This window comes from Montipora foliosa, chromosome 9, assembly GCF_036669935.1.
Source record: "Montipora foliosa isolate CH-2021 chromosome 9, ASM3666993v2, whole genome shotgun sequence".
Lineage (NCBI taxonomy): Eukaryota > Metazoa > Cnidaria > Anthozoa > Scleractinia > Acroporidae > Montipora > Montipora foliosa.
This window is the reverse complement of record NC_090877.1, coordinates 33,358,886-33,378,885: the sequence shown is the minus strand read 5'-3', so window position 1 is coordinate 33,378,885 and position 20,000 is coordinate 33,358,886. Positions and strand designations below refer to the sequence as shown.

Below are 20,000 nucleotides of genomic sequence, written 5' to 3'. Positions count from 1 at the left end.
ATTCCTTTTATTTGTCAGCAAGGCAAGTGCAATTGTCAGCTAAGAGTATTCGTGCTTCCAGCTTACAACACTTTACGTAAACTATACTTTTACAAATTAATTAGCTTTTCTGTTTTAACATTACCAGTAAATGTGAAAATAAAATTTTTGACAGGAAGTTTGAAGGCATTAGTTTTTTAACTTGCGAATCTACAAAAACTGGCACCGTCACGCAACATGTCAACAAATCATAGTTAAGAGAGGGAACCTCAAATTGCTAATCGTAAATCTACAGGATAATACTGGACTTTTTCATCATGTATCTCTCCGATATAAGTTTGAAGGCATGACTCCGTGCAATATACCTGACACAACTCGCTTCATACAAACGTCAGAGAGGAAGTCGACTTCTCCTTACCTTGTAAATCGCACGGGGAAAACAAGTCAAAATAGGCCAAATGACAACAGCTGAGAAGAGTAATGGCCTCCACACAAAAACACTCATTCTCATTCCCAGGGTCCTCTCTCTTCCTAATAGAGTCCACGTGACAAACACTTGGCTCTCGTACGCTGACGAAGTGTGGGGCAATCCCACACAAAAAGGTTGGTGACAAGAATGGCGAAAAATTAAGTATTTCCATCCCCCAATTTACTCTGATGTGAGCCAGAAAAAAAGATTAGAGATGGGGTCTTTGCTCTAAGAAGGATTCCCTTTGTTAATAGACTACATGTAGCTGTGACTGCTGGTTGCAGAATTAACTGGTACAGTGTTCGACAAGTTCTGTGATTTATTCCAGGCCTATTTCTGTTAAGTCTATACTCTCAATAGATGTCTACGAAAAAATCTACACAGCATAATGTTTGAGTCTTTTGGAGGAATATGGTATTTCCAGGTTAGGTTTTTTGTACTTTCAAGTGAACAACAGTACCTTCGTCAAATATTCAGACCATATTAAGTTTTTTTCACATAGTTACTGGGGCAAGTCAAGTCAATTCAAGTCAATTTCTATTTAACTTACACAGAAAAAATTATGTACAGAAAAGTTAGGATAATTTGTACAGTAGTGTTACAACAAAATGGTGGATACAATACATATTGTAGAATAGAAAAGAATCACACTTGTCTAATTTACAATCCTACAGTGTATGTTACAGTAACAATAAAAGGGGAAAAAGTCTTAGGGAGAAGAAAGAACAGTAAGGTACTAAATATTTGTTGTGTATGCAGAGTTTTGGACACGTACATGTAAATAGTTAGTAAACTAAATGGAGTAGGTGCCCCAAATTAATTCTAATATGAGCAAAAGGAATGTAAGGGGCATTATGAGTAGATTTAAGATCTTGAATTACATTTACGGTACATTGTAATTTAAGGGCCTCTCTTGTTCAACTCATTTACTTTGCACTTTTACATTCCTAGGTATTTTTTTCTTCATTATTGGTCTCTTCCTCTCTTACACACAATTCAGTTTCAATGTGTCCATTCATGCATGCCGGAATGCATTTTTATAAACCATTGTTACACATTGCATACAGTACTTTCATTACGTTATGTTTCACAGCATTAATTTGGAAATAGCCATAATAGTTAAAATACTGCTACATTAATTGGCTAATAGTAATGAATGTACAATCTGAAGGATGCAATATGACCCAAGTGTCCTCATCTGATAAGTATACTGTTTACATGTATGTCCTGAAATGACTGCTTCCCTTAGGAGATTTTCACGGTCAATGAAACTAATCAGTGAAACAAACCCAAGAAATTAATAGCTGTTAAAAAGAGTCCTCCATAAGTACAGGTGTAGGTTATAATAAAGTAGAGGATAAATGCCCACACAGTGATAAGAAATCTCTCTTTAAGTGTTAAAATATCTTTCACAAGTGAGCACAGTGAACAAGAGAAGCATTTTTCAACATGAGAAGAGAAATTTCATATCTCCAAGCCGTCATGTCAAGTTTTGTTTACTATATAAACACCAATGAAATACCAAACCACTTCACTTTACAACGATTTTTTGTAGTCTTAACGTAAAACAACAGTGCAATTTATTATGTATATACAGGGCTCGAAATTGCGACCAATACGGTTGCATTTGCGACTAAATTTTTCCCTTTGCGACTAAAATATCGGGAGAAGTCGCAAATTTGCGACTTGTTATCACCTTCGTTCTTTCGAAACAAAAGGGTTAGAAGTTGCCACTTTGCTGCTACTTTTGCTAAAATAAATAAATAAATAAATGACAAAATTATTTTGTTTCTCGCTCTGAATTTTCTCTGAAGGTAGCGTAATTGTATAGTAATTTATCTGCGATGTTACGTGCACAGCTCCATTCCTTCGATCATTCGCCATTTTCAGCAGTTTCTTTACACACAAGTACTGCGGGCTCATATTTTTTTGCTAAACCACTGACAACACAATGCAGCGCGGCGATTTTGCGACTAAAATTTGCGAAGTTGCGACTAAATTTTCGTATCTTATCGCAAACTGCGACTGGATTTTTTCGTTAATTTCGAGCCCTGATATAACCATAGCAATGGAGATCTTTTCAAATGTGAAGATAACATGTTATTGGCTTTTCCACAATCCAACTATATGTACAGGGCTAAAGGCAGGATGAACCAGCCATCCTCTTTATCGCAACATGCCAGCCCCTTGCTCAAAACTACATTCTGTATCCGATGCCCATCTTACTCACATCCTCCTTGGCCACTGTAAACCTCACCCAACCTTGATTGACACCCTTGCCGTAAGGGAAGAAGCATTATTATAGAAACAGCCACATCCAAGAGACTGAGAGGTGGGAAGAGCCCAATAAGCAGCTCCCGTCCATTGTGGTTAGTGACCACACGAAAATTCCAGAATCAGGCTGGTCCACACCCAACAAGTTGGGACAAGACGGGCGTCATCATTGAGGTGTGACAATTTGACCAATTCACCATGCACATTTGATGTGTCAGGTAGGAACCTCTGATTACAATAATATTATGGCACTCAGAAGTTCTTAAGAAAATACATTCCCGCTTTCTGCGGGAAGCTAATGCAATGAGAGTTGCTGAATTTTCAATATACTGCTATGCTACTAATGGTACTTTTGTACCTTTGCCTGTCCTCCGTCAGTGCATCAAAAAGCAGTCTGTAAACCTTTCTGGCCTTCTCCCCATCCAGTTCCCACATCGTAATCCAGGACTTCACCTACAGGTAAAATTTGAAAATTTATTGTCTTTTAAGGTGCTGCAGGTTATTGTGTTACTGGGTTTGAGAATACACCAGGAAAATAAGGCCCGGTTCAGACGCTGATCTTTTCATGATCCGAACTCAAATCGAATTTGGGCCGACCCAAATTAACAAAAGTATGCCTGTTAATTCAGATGCCGTTCTTTTTGGCTGTTCTTAATACAGTTCCAGTAAAAGCAGGGAAAATGGTCAGCAGTTTTCAGGAGTAGTAAATAAACATGGCGGATGCTGATGCTACTTTGACAAGCATAAGTAGCTCTCCACGTCGCCATTTTGAGCGAGTGAGGTATACAAGCTCCAGTACGCATGCTCTCTGAGATAAACTGCTTGCAAAATGCATTATAATAATTTATGCATTAGGATCAGCAAATGAAAAGTACGGCGTCTGAATCAAAGCCGTTCCAAAGGCATTCCAAAGGCGAAATTCCCAGCTAAGCCAGGTGGGAAGAACGGGTGAGCCGTTCCAAATTGATTCAGACGCCGATCTTTTCATGTACTTAATTCAAGGAATTAGGTTCGGCTCATGAAAAGATCGGCGTCTGAACTGGGCCTAAGACTGTCTATTTGAAGAAATCACAAACATACTGTTTTTGATTACCAGATTCATCCTCTCTCTTAAATTAATGTTCTAATCAAACTACGGTACTTCATGATTGTTACAAAAACTTCAACTTTAGTCACCAATTTCTTGGTGTAACCATGCAGACTTACAACATGGTGAAAATGTAAGCAGGGAAAGTGCAAATAACAACACATGACCTGACAATGAGCCAGGGAAGGGCAGGTAAAATGTCACAAGTTCAGTTTTGGGGGCCTTTAATAATGTTACTCATCCAGATCAGCTGCATCAGGCTGTAACACTGATCAAGCTTTTATCTAATAAGTTTAACAAAACAGAAATGGCTGAATTCTTGTGTCCGATCTTATCACTAAGGAAAACAACAAATAAGCTAAATTATCCACAGCTGTCAACAGAGTGCACAACAATAGTACCTGATCCAAGGAAACCGTAATTTGATCAATCATGCCCGCCTTGCCCGCGACTTTGATCTGTGTGCAATAAACATCATATCTAACAGGATCTCTCTCATGAAGCCAGTTCAGGAGAATGCTGAGTCTATAAAGACCAGAACATAAAGGACACTATAATCAACAACATGATAGCATGATATGTAAAATCAACACTTATTACCGTGTCAGAGGTTGTGGGTACATTAGGCAGCCCAATTCAGATTAACACTAGCCTCCGTTGCAGACATAATCTAGAACACCGGTTAGTAACATCCGTGAACCAGCGCCAAGATCCTTGTTCTGGACCCCTAATGGGTCCTTTTAACCTGAGTGGCTATTACCAGTCTTGTGTGCCAATAATTGACGGCAAATCAAACAATTGTTTTTTTAATTGACCAATCACGGCACACACTCAAATCCTGGTATGCTGCTCGGGGCCCAGAAAGAGGACTTCAGCACTGCTCTGCAGATGTTACTAACCTGTGCCAGATTATGTCTGCGACGCAGGCTAATTGACACTCATGGCTTTCAATAACTACATGTAATAAGTGGTCACTTTTTTAAGACAACCACACCAAATCTTTTTGGATAGGGATTAGTTATGAGATCTGATGTACTGATTATCGGTACATCAGATGTCATAACTATTTCAAGTAGGATGTTTCAGAAACCCACATGTTATTTGCAAAGAGTTAGGAACATAATCATTTGGAGTTTTTTTCTTTCATGAATGTACAGGCATGTTGTATGGATGGGAAAAGGAATGGGTTTATGTTGGAAGGTTGGAAAAGTCTCCTTGAAGGCACCTGCTTTCACCTACAATAGGGCCGTTTATACGAGAGAAAATAAGCCGCGGCTTACTCTGGCCGCGGCTTATGTAAGCTGTGAACAACCCGTATAAATGGTACAAAATCTACGTTCACAGCTTTCTCAAGCCGTGGCTTATCCTGGCCGGGGAGTTTTTACTCGTATAAATAGTTCCTTTTGCGTCTTATGTGAGCAGGGGCCAGAGTTAGCCGCGGCTTATTTTCTTTTGTATAAACGGCCCTAATATCTATAAAATCAATTAAAAAATCAATTCTCCACAAATGAGAAAGATGGACTGATCACTAAAAGAGCCCGCGGAACTAAATGACTGAAAACCACATTGCTTTTAAGCAGCGGTTCTAATCTGCGGGTCGCAGGTCGCAGGTCACAGGTTGTAGGTCATTGTTTCACCAATACAGAAAGTTAATCCTAAACATTCATAAAAGCTAACCTTACGCCGAAAAACTTTTGTTTAGGCCCAATTAGGCCTAAGCTTAGCTTTTAAGAATGTTTAGGATACTTTCTGTGTTGGTGAAATAATGACATGCAACCTGTGACCTGCGACCTGCAGATTAAACTTGCCAGCTTTTAAGGTGAACTTACATTCTTAGTCTACTCAATGATGTGGCTTCCTCTGTGTTTGCTTCAGCAACGTTATGGCAGAATTTTCTTATTAAGTCATCTCTATTTTCTGTCACCACCAATATGAGTGATAAGAGACTGTTCATAACACCTTCAAGTTCTTTGGAGAAAAAAAGATAATAAACATTCGGCATGATGCATCACAACAGTAAGTTTTTTAGCTTTATACCCATGTTGTTTATTATAACATGACCTCTACAACAAAATATATATGAAGAAAGGAACTGCCTTGTTGATACATGTATCATCATTGTTATAATAATAATTATTGTCATCATTGTTGTAACAATCACCTGATTCATTTTTAAAAGTTATGTCACAAGCTGACAACAACTGGTCCAGGTCTTCATGTAATGGAGTTGTACTTTCCTCTTTTATATCTGCACCACAGGATCGGAGGTAAGCTCTGATTTCCTGTGCCTTAAAGAAAAAATAGAAAATACTTTTATGGACATGTATCATCTGTACAAGATGATACACTAGCATCTATTAAACCGGTGTCTAGCATGCACTTGCAGACTACAAACTGCAGATTGCAGACTAACCCTAAGTCGCAGAAATTTAATAAAAGCTAACCGTTTTAGAATGGGTGCTTAGACTTATACCGTTTATCAGCGTTATTTGACATTTATGGATCCTTAGACTACAATAAAACTGTTTATTAACGCTATTTGTAGGCAGCCTGCAGTTGTCGTACACCCCTATTAAACTAATTAAAATCAAATTCAGGCGCGTCGAGAAAGAGAAACAAAAATGAGTGCCGCGTGCCATGTGCAACACGTGACGCGTTGAATGTTCCACGCTTCCTCTGATACGAAGCCATTTAAAAAAAGACAAAATGGATTTGATAAGTATTAGAAAGATTACAAGAACCATACCTGATCTTGCTCCTCGACATCAATAAAAGCTGGTAAAATTGGCTCCATAATTACTTCTTTGAACTGGATTTTAGGGGAAGAGGAAAACACGGGAAAATCTCTTGGGGGGTACGTCGTGTATGGGTCACTGAGGGCTTCACTGGTCTTATCTGTATTTACCTTTCTATTTTCTTTGTAAGTTCCTTATGTATTGTAAAGAAGTTGTACAAGAGTATGGATAGGTACAAAGGGGTATATAATTTTCTTCCAACATCCTACTTAGGCTCCTCCGTTGGTACTTCATCTATCGCTTATATACACAGAATACAAGCCGCTGACCACAATTCCGCGTGGTGCCGATTAATGGCCTTATGACTTATCGAGGACTTATCATATACCATACATGGAGCACTTTGTTTTACACGTGCAATTTTAGGCAAAATGGTACTCAAAAAGTTAGACAATCGGCTTCGTATTTTGATTGAAAATGGTGTGCAGAAGAAACATAGGTCAATGTTTGTTATTGTGGGCGACAAAGGGAAAGATCAAGTGAGTTATCCAATAAGTTATTTGCAACGCGATGTTTGCAAAATGCCATTTCCGGTGGCATAACAAAGTTAATGCTGTACTGTGTAACTGTATCAGACTTCTGAAGAAACGTAAAGAAAAATTGTATTCGCCAGAGTTTAGAGTTGTAGAGCTTCTTATGGAGCTTAAGAATACGAAAAAGCATATACAAAGATATGGAGCTTAAGAATACGAAAAAGCATATACAAAGAAGCAAAAATACGGATAAGCATTTAGCAATAAAGTAGATAAATTATATTAGCGATGCTTGCGCTTGGACAATAATGCATTGAGATGATATAACAAGTAGCTGTACACGTATACTACAGTGTACATGTAGTTTAACCAAATGGTAGAAATGCTGCCAAGGGGAAGGTAGATGTTCAATTATGCTTGCGGTAATTTTTTTAACCCTTTCACTCCTGTAAGGGCCAATTAGACTTATAGATTTTACTCTGTCTAACGCCAGACGATTTTACTCGTCAATGGGGAACCCCACAGGAGTGAAAGGGTCAACAACAGCTAGCTTCACTCAAAAACTATGTCCCCATTAACCCTTTCACTCCTGTAAGGGCCAATAGACCATTTTACAGTTCTAGCTAAGTTACCTGGCCTATGAATGGAAGCGAGTCTGCCGGTGACCCTGTTTTGATACAAACCTCCATGGTTTTGTAATGTTAATACGGACTAATTAGAATTACAACAACACAATTTGCATGATAAAAGCAGTCGGGGCTGTATCAATGCAAGGTCACCGGCAGCCTCGCAGCCATTCATAGGCTAAGTCGCAGAGCAAACAACTGTAAAATGGCCTATTAGACTTATAGATTTTACTCTGTCTAACGCCAGGCGATTTTACTCGTCAATGGGGAACCCCACAGGAGTGAAAGGGTTAACGACAGTTCATGCGTGGAATCGAAGGGAGATTTTAGTAGGTCTTGAGCAGGGATGGTACAAAACGTGGACTCCCAACTGGACTCCACTCGAGAAAAGAAAGAAAACAATAGATAGTTTTCACAGGTTGGTTTCACACTGCACACCGGTGGCTCAGCACCGCGGGAGGTCGTGAGTTCAACTCCGGCCAGACCAACACTCAGGATCTTTAAATAACTGAGGAGAAAGTGCTGCCTTTGTAACAACATCTGCAAATTGTTAGACTTTCAAGTCTTCTTGGATAAGGACTATAAGCCGGAGGTCACGTCTCACAACCCTTGGGTATAAATTCTGTGGGACGTTAAAGAACACACGATACTATTTGAGTAGGGCGTGGAGTTCCTGGTGTTGTGGTCTGATCTATGGAAAAAGGGTAAGGTGTCAATTGGGACAAAAGTTCTGTTCCTCTTCCCTGCCACTCCATGAATTGTGGCGAGTACATTAAACTATTAAAACTAAACTAAAGTCATCAAAATCCAAAATCAAAATTGCAAGGTCTTCAGAATTTTTATCTGAAGGACGTTGAAGATGACCTAGAAATAATTATTTTTTCAAGTTTCCAGTTCTGGGACCTACAGTACCATTCAAAAGTAAGTTACCACCTTTCGTCGCGTTTCGTGCAGGACGCGATTCGCATTGCACGCTACGCGATTCCTGTCGAGCGTGACGTGATTCGTGTAGTGCGATAGTAACCCAAGCGTTAATTTCAGGCATATATTAGGAACTAATGTGTTAAGCAAAATCAATCAATTTGGCATACATGTATAATATTATTTATCTCTCTGCAGTTGCATGAGTAAGCGAAGACAATAAATAAAAAATTGTATGGGAATCATCGAAATTGCAAACTGTGATTGCGAAGTGCAATCAAAGCTTAACCCTCTGGTTGACACATAAATAACAATGAGTGATATAACAATTGATTAATGTAGCAACTGTAAGATGATCCAGAGGACACTGCAGTGATGAGGCTCTGTTGACTTTATCTTGTTATAGGTTGTCATCCTTCATCACATGTTATCCAAGTCAGTAGTCAAAGCAAGACCTACAGTTTTGTGGTGCTACAAGAAAGAGCTTGGATTTAGTAGGTTTGTACAGATGTACATAAAGGGCAGTTTCCTTTTTTGTTAGAACTCACCTGGCCAGACCCGTCATAATCCCTCCCATTCATCTGGAGGAGTATACAGTGTATATCATCCTCGAAAAGTGTTCTGTTGAAGCAGTTGTAGAGTTCATCCTTCCAAATGCCTGGTCTGACCAGTCCGTTCTGTCAAATGGAAAGTGCCTGCAGTTTTGGCTATTAATTCAAGGAAACCCTGAATGGATGGTGCTAAGTGATGTGGTTACTTTATATTAATAAGTGATACTGAGTCACAATAATTATTATTGTTTTAAATTTCCTTGTTATTGTTGTTGTTATTGTTGTTATGATGATGGTGGTGATTATTATTATTAATACATATTATGAATCACAAGAATTGTAACAGTGGACTAAAGTAGAAGAATTACATGTACGACATGATACAATTCAGGACAACTGACATAAAACAATTATTGGGACAATACCTCCATTAGTGGAGGTTACTGTCATTTATCAGACATTATCCTACCCAAATTCAAGATAGTCCGATTAAGTTAAGTTATTTAAAAAAGTTGTGATGCTGATGAATAATAAAGCAGCTGCTATTTCCCAAACAGTGGAATTATCTGGTGACTTTGCAGAAACAATGGTCAACCTCAAGAGTTGGGCAATTGTGATATTTGCATTGAATTCGCACAATTCTTGTCAAACTTTATAACACTTAAAAAAAAAAAAAAAAAAACTAACAAAAACAAAACCTGATATCTTGCCATAATTTTGACACAGAGGTACAACAATGTATCATTTCTGTCCCGAGTGAACACACTAGGTAACTTGATCACCACGCCAGCAGAATTCGATGTCACTTTCGATTTTGTGATTTCCTTGTGTGCACAGCCAAAAGTACAAATATAGAAAAAATTGAACATAGCAAAACTCTCACAGGGGATTTATTAGAAGCCGGGACCCAGGTACTATCACCTGTCTAAACTGAGTACAGTACTCGCCATTGCTCAAAGCAGGTCTCAAGATCAAAAGCCAGACTATTCGTGTATATAGGGGTGCCCGCTCACTCTATCACAAGGTCCCGTTTACTTTAAAACTTAATGAAAACCCTGTCTCCCATAAAGTTTTTCGCTGATAGTAACTTTTTACAATGTACATTGGCGGTTCAAAATTAAATTTTATGTTGTTTTCATGTCGCAAATTTTGTTGCTGATGGCAAAATATTTTATTCTTGATCTTCCTTCTGCTCTTCTTAAAACTGTTTATCAGTATGGTTTATTTACTTTTGCATCAATATTTGTCTTGCATAAAGCAGGCTAACAAAATCCGTACCTTGCTTATGATTAGTTCGCATTTTTGAGCGTTAAAGGAGCAGTGTCACTGGTGGTGCATGCGTGACAGCTTGCCAAAATTTTTGAAAAATTTTGCCAACTTTTTCAAAGGAGTGAATATCTTACACCATCAAAGCCATCCGTGGTCACTTTAGTGAACCAAATATCCTGTGGCGTTCAGAAACAAATTCACTATATTTTTGTTGTTGTTCTTTGCTCATTTTTTCTTTGATTTTGGTGTTTGGAAAAGGTTTTGATCGTGTGTTACCATGTCGAGTCGTGGCGGCCATCGAGCTGGAAGCGGACAAATGGTGATTAAGTCTCCTCAAGAAACTAAAAGAAGAGCAGTCAAAATACCAATACAGCGTCTACAATGAAGAGAAACTTTTTAAGATGTGAATTCATGAGAAATTCGATGTATGGTGTACATAATCGAAGCACAAGCTGTTTCACTATTACCAAGGATCGAAGTCCATCTTCATATTTCGTTTCTAGCGAATCACTTACATGTCAGAGACCATGCACCACGTCATCGTTTGTTGCTAACACATTTACTATCTTCGCTCTAAATGTCTATTTGAATATTTTGAAGAAAGAGCTGCCTATAGGTGAGAGGAACTGGATGCACTGGTTGTGTTTATTTGATATATGAATTATAAAACCGCAAGCGGTGAGTAAAACACGGCTGATTTTTTTCACTGCTTATCGTCTTTCGACTTCAAAGTCGTCTCTTGGAAATAAATGCACTCTCTTTCAGCTTTAAAATGCATGTTAATCTTGATAATATGTCTTGTTTATCGTAGAGAAAAAAAATTTATGTGTGAGTGCTTGAACCGCCGACAGTGTTCCCGGTCACAGTACTTCACTGAATTCAGCTGTCACGCAGAAAACAAACATGGCATCATATTTGTGTTCGATTTTATTTCTTGGACTCCAAATTGTCGATAATTGATAAATATGCATTTTAGTGCTTTTTAAAAGCCGTATTTAGTCTAGACTTCAACAGAAAAAGCAAAAAAATTAACATCTGTTAAAATCTCCTTGTGAAAAATACTGCACATGCCATCGCATGACACTGCGCCTTTAAAATAGAATTTTTGGTCCTTATAATGTTTCTGTTACAAAGTGGTACATGTGTATTTTTGAGGTTACTCATCCAGATACTAACCCCACCGTACAGGAGTTAACTTCAATGAACTTTTGTATTTAGAAAGCTCTCAGATGCTCAGAGTGCACACTTAAACTTGGGGTGAAGAAGAAGTTGTGAGGGAACTTGAAAATGACCAACATGTCAGCCTCAAAGCCAATGTCAATCTTTCAATCTTTCTGGTTTTTGTATTTTGCTAGTAACCACATGTCTTCTCAGGGGGCTATTTACCTAAAATTTCTACCATGGCACTATAATGATATGTGGTAATGAAATATGGTGTAGAGCTACATATGCAAAGACAACTTGAATGTCCTGGAAGACAAAACACAACTCAGTTGACAATATGGAATAAAGCGCTGTGTTACTGCACTACCACACGTATGCGATGCGTGCCTATTTTTTGTCTTGTATCTTTCTTTCTCTTCATTTTTCACTTACTTTTCTTAGATTTCACATTAAATTGCTTTTATTTTAGCCACAGAAAAAAGAGAATGAAACAACTACAGAAGAAAATAAAAAGTGGTACCCTGGATCTAAAAAAAGATGATCCATTTGAGTTGTTTGTGTCTTCAACTAACATCCGGTACTGTTACTATGCTGAGACACATAAAATTCTTGGTAACACCTATGGCATGTGTATTCTTCAGGTAAGAAAAAGTGGTATTGTCTCTACATGTAGTTGTGTAAGAATAAAAAAATTGTTTTTAAGTACCGGGGTAAAAGTGTGAGGTTGTTTGGGAAGAATAATACTACAGTGCAATTATTGAATTTCAAAACTGCAATGCCATGAATTTTCCCCACTAAAGGACTTTGAAGCCCTCACACCAAATCTGTTGGCCAGGACAGTGGAGACAGTAGAAGGAGGAGGTCTTGTAGTGCTTCTTCTCAGGACAATGTCGTCTTTGAAACAACTGTACACAATGGCAATGGTATGTATTTTGTGCATGGCAGCTCTAAAGATAAAAAGTTCAGTGTAGTAATTTATAGTTATTCATCATCATCATCTGGTCGAGCGAACTCAGACATTAATTCTACCATGCCAACCGTTATGATCCATCAGCTGGTTTGAGAGGTGTTCGGGGAGGCTTGTTTGTTTGTTATTTATTTGTTTGAGCAGGTTGAAGTTTTGGCAGCTATTCAGCTGATGTGGACTTGCTATACCCACCCACCCATATAATCACAGAGGATAGCCACAACACTGGGAACTTCATCCCCTACTCTTCTCGAATAGTTTGTGGGTTCTTTAAGGTCCCACAGGGAACTAATGAACATGGAAGATATTTGTGAGACTGGGCCTACGGTTTATAGTCCTTATCCGAGAAGACTTGAAGAAAAGTCTAACCATTTGCGGATGTAATTACAAAGGCATCCAGTGTCTACATTTAATTGGGGGATGTATATGGTGGCTGGACATATGACTCGAGCGTGGCCATGGTGAGGGGACCAGAGTAAAAGGTCACTAGCCAGTTCTTGTTTGGCTCGCCAGCAGTGTCCGTCAAATCTCATTCTTTGCTCGCATAGTATAATTGAAATGTCTGGGGTTGATCTACAGTGTACATGTATAAAGTGTGTAATTTAGTGGGGTGCAATCTCCATGAAATATTAGGGATGGCTTGCAGCATGTGATTGTAGGTGCCATCAATTTTACACTCAGGTGTCTTAGTTATTAGAAGATGATACAGTGTATTATATGATTACATTTATTAATTTTGATCACTAATTTCATGGCACATCGTTTCATTATATATCATTCACCTTTAATATTAATTTGTAATGTCATTAAATTTTTATTTCAAAGGTTTGATTAAAAATCTTTTGCTCATACTTTTGGGATCCTTGTCATTGGGATTTTGGCATGTATATATACATTGTACGTATGTAGTTTTGAATATCATTTTCTTTTCCTCAGGATGTTCATTCAAGATACAGAACAGAATCCCATCAAGATGTTGTTGGAAGATTTAATGAAAGGTACATTGTACATTTCAAGTACATTCATTTGTACATTGTACATTGTATTTCTCTGGCAGTTTATTAAGATAATAATATTATTATTAGAGATAATTATACATGTACTGTAAATTTTATATGTCCAGCTTGAAGTCTGGCAATGGACCCTTCACTCTCATGAAGATACATGTGCATGTACCGGTATGGTACATGGTCAATTTACTGTACCTTGTCAAATTGTAAACTTGTTTGATTCAGTGAAACTAAATCTTAATCTTAAATGAATACCTTTAGCCAATGACGTAGACAAAGTGGTACATTGTATATGACAACCCTCCTATCAGGGTTATGGGTTACAAGTGTTACATGAGTCAGTGGAATACGTGTATGTGATAGATAAAATTGTTTAAAAATTATTATAAATTTCATGCAAGCTGAACAGTTGATGGGCATCAACAACAAACTTATTATTTTGACTTTGGCCTGCTGTAATGATTTACTTAGAATAATGTAATAAATTAGACATGGTAGATTCATGCCACTCTGGTTTAAAGACTAATGTTGTAACTTACAAAGTTACAGTAATTCAGGACCCCATGTTTTGACCCTCATGCTACTTTAGTTGTAGCTAGTGTCCTCACCATATATATGGGTGGTTAGGGCTGAAACAAGGATTGTTTTTATACTTGCAGATTAGCACCCTTTCCTTTTTATAAATACAAGTAAATTCTGCCATCAGTACTGTCACCAGTTAAAGGAGCTTGGGTGGATGCTACAGGCAGAGACTTGTGTAATCTGTGAATATAAAAGGACTCTTGTTTTAGCCCTAGTTCACCAATGATGAAGACTCTAGCATGACTGTCGAAACAATTTGGGTCTTGAAATGTAACTTTGTACATTGTAAGTTACTTTCATAATTCTTTACAGTCAAAACAGCTCAAGCATTCCTCTGATGAGCGGATTAATGAGTTCATTATTGCAAATGTGATTTCAGTAATCATTAATTTTGTATAATCTGTTCGTCAGATGAATGATGCAAAATTCAAATCAAGCCTCAGTTCAAAACTCAAAATTAATTTCAATTGGATTATTCTGCCTCGGGTGCCAGGCCGGCATGAGAATTTGACAGGTGTACCAATTTACATAATCTGCCAAGATCGTAACAAGACTTATAGTGTGATTTGCCTTTCTTTTTAAAATAATTTCTTTATAATTCAAAAACATAGTGTCTCAAGTTTGAGGATACTGTTAAGATTACCGAAAGGTAATGTTGCTGGACTGAAATGACTGTTTTTTGACAGATTATGCAAATCAGTAAACCTGTGAAATTCTCACACCGGCCTGGCACTGGAAGCTAGCAATATTCCAATCAAAATTCAAGTTTTGAACTGACGCTTGATTTGAATTTTGCATTTAATTTAGTCATCCGACGAACAGATTATTTAAATGATTACTGAATCACTTTGTAATAATGAACTCATTAATCGGCTCGTCAGAGGAACGCTTGAGGTGTTTTGACTGCAAACCAGGCATCAAACCAATGTCTGATTGTCAAGCTTGGTTGTAGTGTCAACCTCAAATCTACAGTTAAAGTTTCAGTGTACATGTAGCTTTGCTCATAGAAATGGAAATTTGGTTTTTAGATGCCGTGCACTAATTTTCCTCTATTTTTGGTTTCACAGGTTCATTTTGTCATTGACATCATGCAAAAACTGTATGGTGATTGATGATCAGTTGAATATTTTGCCAATTTCTTCCCACACCCTGACAATTGCTGCAATACCACTTAAATCAAAGGTACGTGTACAGTAAAACAATTCCTCTTACTTTCAGTGAAGTGTAAAATTAATGATGCCTAAAGCTGAAGAAGACCCAGGAATTTATTATTAATTGTTTTTGTTTCATCTCATCCAGAACCAGTGCAATGTTGTTATCCTTGGTGGATAACATTCTTCTGCAGGTGTGGATCTAGGGGGAGGAGGCAGGGGGTGCACCACCAACCCCCCCCCCCCCCACCCCACCTCCCTCCCCCACAACTGGTTTTCTGCAAAAAAAACAAACCTGTTACCAGTTAGCTATGCCATTCCTTTGTGGTGCACCTCACCTTCTCCTAACAAAAATCGTGGATCCGCCCCTGTTCTGTACATGTACATGTGTGTTAGTAGACTGTGTTACATGACCATGTACCACTTATTTATAACTGTTTCTGTATTTAATGTTGCTAATTAAACTTCTTTTTTTTTCAAAGGAGGAAACCATGACAACAAATGAAATTGAGTTGAAGAGTTTAAAGGAATCTTTACAAGACACCCAACCAGTGGGAGCTGTTGTTAACTGCTGTTGCACACTTGATCAGGTACCTTTATTTTAAAGAATGAACTTTTTATTCTTGAAATTGTGTATAAAATGTAGCCAAGGTACCCAACAGGTGTTTGCTAGAAGTTTGTGTTGAAAATCAAATTTTTGCTGAAGAGAATTTTTTTTTTTATCGCGAGAGATTGTGAAGCATTGTGTAAATTTCACAGGGGCTTAAGGTAAGACTGAAATATATAGTAATATTTTTGCTTTCTTGGAATGCCAGGCCAAAGCTGTCCTTAAATTTATAGAAGCAATTTCAGAGAAGACATTGCAAAGCACTGTGACCTTAACTGCTGCTCGGGGTAGAGGGAAATCAGCAGCACTGGGACTGGCACTAGCCTCTGCTGTTGCATTTGGGTAGGTACATGTATTTTAACCCATTGACACCTGTACTGCATCCCATTGACGAGTTAAATCGTCTGGGGTTAGTAAAATCTATGAAGTTTCTCTCATTACATGTAGGAGTCAAAGGATTACGTGTACATGTAACCATGACACAGTAAGGTAATATTGTTTACTGTACATTGTACAATGTCAAAATAATAATTATTTTGTTATTCATCCACAAATCAAGACAAGGTAGTAAAAACAGGCCAAAATAAATATTTTCACACATAAGATCATATACATGTAATGGTAGTTCTTTTTCTCCTTTGCAACCTGCAAAAAAAAAAAAAGATTCAGTTAGTAGTTATTAGCGACCTTCAGATTGGAGTATGAGCACAACTACAAGTACAGTCAAGTTCTCTGTACTGGGCACGCACATTACCTTTAAAGAACATTCATTTTCAAAATGTGCTTGCTCAGAACTGAGAACTCGTACTCAGAGTCTTCCTCATACTCCAATCTGAAGGTTGCTGTTCTCTTCTGTTTGCTTACAACTGGACTGAAATTAATTTTAAGAAAATTATATGTTTTTCATATCTTTGAATTCTGTTAAAAGTTACTGAGTGCTATTCTTTGTGGAACTGAAGGTGGTGAAAATGCACAAATTACAGAAATTACAATGTACAATGTATGTAGTCAACTCTCTGCTAACAGACACTCTCTTAAGCGGACAGCTCTACTTACAGACACCTTTTTCAATTCCCCATTTTACCTTACAGTCAAACTCTGTATTGACACATTCCTGTAACCCAACGCTCCTCGTAAACGGACATGGACACTTGAGAAAACTAAAATTGGATTTTTCTTTTGGTTATGCTCTTTCTTATTAAAGCGGACACCCCATGTATAAGAAATGGCTCTTGGCAATGAAATTTGTCTTTAATTCGCAATTCAAACAAAACTGTGATCTTTGACAAGGCAACCGAACAGTGGGGTCGGTTAAATTGTCAAATCTTCGTTTGTCTGCGGGAAAGCAGGCTGCCCATTTGTTTGACATGAACAAGAGTCTAACATGTATTTATAGTGCTATGCTATGAAAATAATTATTGTAAGCGGACACTGCTCTGCTAGAAACAGACGCTTTTTCCAATTCTCGATGGTGTCTGCTTTCGAGAGAGTTAACTCTTGTACTCTGTAAGCCATAATTTTTGATAACCCTCATACTTTGTTTAGAATCAGGTGTATTAGTGAATTTTGCTTGGTTTTCAGTCAGGTACCTGACATGTGCCTGTTCTTGGCTGTTGTAACAGTGCATTCGGCAGGTAGAAACAACAGGTCACAGGACACAGGTCATCGTTTTACCAATTTAGACACAACCCTAACTGTTTACCAATGCTAATATTAGGCCTAAGAACTTTGTTTAGGCCTAATTAGGCCTAAGTTTAGCTTGAATGAATGTTAAGGATTCTGTCCCGGTAAAACAATGACCTGTGACCTGTGTTTTGTACCTGCCGCAGTGCAATGCCGTCTCTCCTGTAAAGTAAAAATAGTTAACACTGTAGTTTATTTGCATTTTAGGTATTCCAACATGTTTGTGACTTCACCAAGCCCTGAAAATTTACACACATTGTTTGAGTTTGTGTTCAAGGGATTTGATGCATTGGAATTTCAGGTAGTGTATGACATCATCAGCACCTCTTTTTTTTCTTTTTGACTGGTTTAAATTATACTACTGTCTTAAATTCACATTCATATCCATATTCATATTTCATTTTTCATATTTCATATTTCATATTTCATATTTAAAATTCATATACTGGGACAATGAAATTAAAAAACGAAATTGGTTAGAAGTATTTGAATCTAGGTACATTTTGAAAGCACAACTTTAGTAAATGCATGTACAGTACATTCACAAATAAATGCTTTACAGCAGCATCTATTCCAAGAGAATGGTTAAGTGGTTTTGATTGTTACATGTATTTGCCTTCATGTCAGGTCCACATTTTCTTGGTTCAAAATCTTTTAAACCAGTTCAATTTTGATTTTCCTTTATTTCATGTTATCATTATAAAATTTAATAGACAAAGAAAAATTAGAATTGAACTGGTTTGAAAATTTTCAAACCAAAAAAAATTGCACTACAACACACACTCCCAGCACAGTTTCTTTGCAGAATAATTTATAATCCTTACGCGTTGCTGTGGTAATCAAAATCAAGGCTCTCACATGCGTGATGACTTGTTGATCCACACCAAAATAATGTCTTGAGACTTCTTCAGAGATTCTTACAGCTGTCAATGCCTTGCTCTCTAGGAACATCTGGATTATGAATTGGTGCAGTCAACTAATCCCGAGTTTAATAAAGCTGTTGTTAGAGTTAATATATTCAGAGAACACAGACAGACAATTCAGGTAAGAGGTTTTATTCTTTTAAAATATCTTTATAAATGACGCGGATCAAAATCAGTTCTTGTATGATAAGAATCTTTGTCCTTCCTAATAATCAAATAAAGCTACTTGTATTAAAATTAAGTATGAGCTCTTAATTATTTTTTGGTGTTATGTGTACACCAGGTCGTGGTCAACATTTTGCCAAATTCGTGAAAGTTTCATGACATGGTTTTCTTTTGTTGGGGAGGCAGCATCGTTTTTCTTTATTCAGTTATATGAGAAGTGTTTTTGGTCTTGGTGAATGTAGATTTTTGTTAAACCCATAAAGAATCCAAGCAGCACACTGTCACCTCTTGGATATTTTAAGACCTTCTAAAGGGGTTTTGTTTAAAAACAGTACAAAATATGTCCTTCTGTTATGGATGAAATAAAATTTGGAATTGTTAATAGTGTGGGTGTTTTTTTAAAAGCTGGTGATTGGTTTGAGGCAACGAGTATTACTGTGTACATGCAGAATTAATAATGAAATGATTTTGGTAAAGTAATTTTATATAATAGTTACATGTTTGTTTCAATTTTTCGTATTTGTAGTACATTCATCCATCTGATGCCCACAAGCTTGGTCAGGCAGAGCTGGTGGTGATTGATGAAGCTGCTGCCATTCCGCTGCCTCTTGTTAAAGATCTTATGGGACCATACCTTGTTTTTCTTTCTTCAACTGTCAATGGGTGAGACTCAAGGGAGCACAGACTAAGACTTTTAAGGCCCAATGATGTACTGTATTCCACTCTTACTAAATTGTCTTTATTCATCACAATTTGACCATTGAACCAAGTGCAGAGATGCCAACCTGCCCCAACCCTCCCCCCCCCCCCAACTCCACGATCAAATAGTGTTTGTGACTTACAATGCACACTCACCTTATGATAACAATAATTATTGTTTACTTGTTGCTATTAATCAGGTGGAAATGTAATGTAGTGGAGCATTATGCATGGGGAAAAAATAGTCTCTCTGACAATGACTGTAGTGTGGAATTGTGGAGGTGGCAGAAATAGTTTTTTTTTGCCTGCGTGGACCAGAGCACTGCAGCTCCATGTAGGGAATTAAACTGTATGCGAATTCTTCATTTGTATCTTTAGTCTTTCTTTATGAAGTTGACTACATCTAGGACCGCATTTACTCAAGCAGCAATTTTCTTGTGAACGTCAAACTTTTATGGAACAAAGTGGTTTTTGTTTTTTGATAAGTTTTGGTTTTTTGATGTCACATTGTCTTATCAGATGTTTCTTTTGTTGACGTGACTCTGTTTGTGGGTGTGCTCTGGTTAGTTTGCATTCCTACAATAAAGTGGTGTGTTAGGTCTTTG

The 20,000-nt window shown here is 37.6% G+C and overlaps 2 protein-coding genes across 2 annotated transcripts in view; one reads left to right on the top strand and one right to left on the bottom strand.

Annotated features, from left to right (window-relative positions):
• The window catches only part of LOC137971085 (eukaryotic translation initiation factor 3 subunit M-like), a 20,075-nt gene extending 13,244 nt beyond the window's left edge, over positions 1-6,831 (bottom strand). The window contains exons 1-5 of the mRNA XM_068817809.1: positions 6,556-6,831; positions 5,971-6,097; positions 5,639-5,777; positions 4,211-4,334; positions 3,081-3,175 (exon numbers count right to left, since the gene is read on the bottom strand). Coding sequence (XP_068673910.1) covers positions 3,081-3,175; positions 4,211-4,334; positions 5,639-5,777; positions 5,971-6,097; positions 6,556-6,603 — 533 coding nt within the window. The 5' untranslated portion in view covers positions 6,604-6,831. The remainder of the gene's footprint in view (positions 1-3,080; positions 3,176-4,210; positions 4,335-5,638; positions 5,778-5,970; positions 6,098-6,555) is intronic.
• Positions 6,832-6,946: 115 nt separating this feature from the next.
• Positions 6,947-20,000, top strand: part of LOC137970663 (RNA cytidine acetyltransferase-like) — a 34,448-nt gene continuing 21,394 nt past the window's right edge. Inside the window, exons 1-11 of the mRNA XM_068817186.1 lie at positions 6,947-7,083; positions 9,031-9,122; positions 12,078-12,249; positions 12,409-12,531; positions 13,512-13,573; positions 15,235-15,349; positions 15,801-15,908; positions 16,134-16,267; positions 17,816-17,909; positions 18,554-18,652; positions 19,223-19,359. Of these exons, the coding sequence (XP_068673287.1) occupies positions 6,976-7,083; positions 9,031-9,122; positions 12,078-12,249; positions 12,409-12,531; positions 13,512-13,573; positions 15,235-15,349; positions 15,801-15,908; positions 16,134-16,267; positions 17,816-17,909; positions 18,554-18,652; positions 19,223-19,359 (1,244 nt within the window). The 5' untranslated portion in view covers positions 6,947-6,975. The remainder of the gene's footprint in view (positions 7,084-9,030; positions 9,123-12,077; positions 12,250-12,408; positions 12,532-13,511; positions 13,574-15,234; positions 15,350-15,800; positions 15,909-16,133; positions 16,268-17,815; positions 17,910-18,553; positions 18,653-19,222; positions 19,360-20,000) is intronic.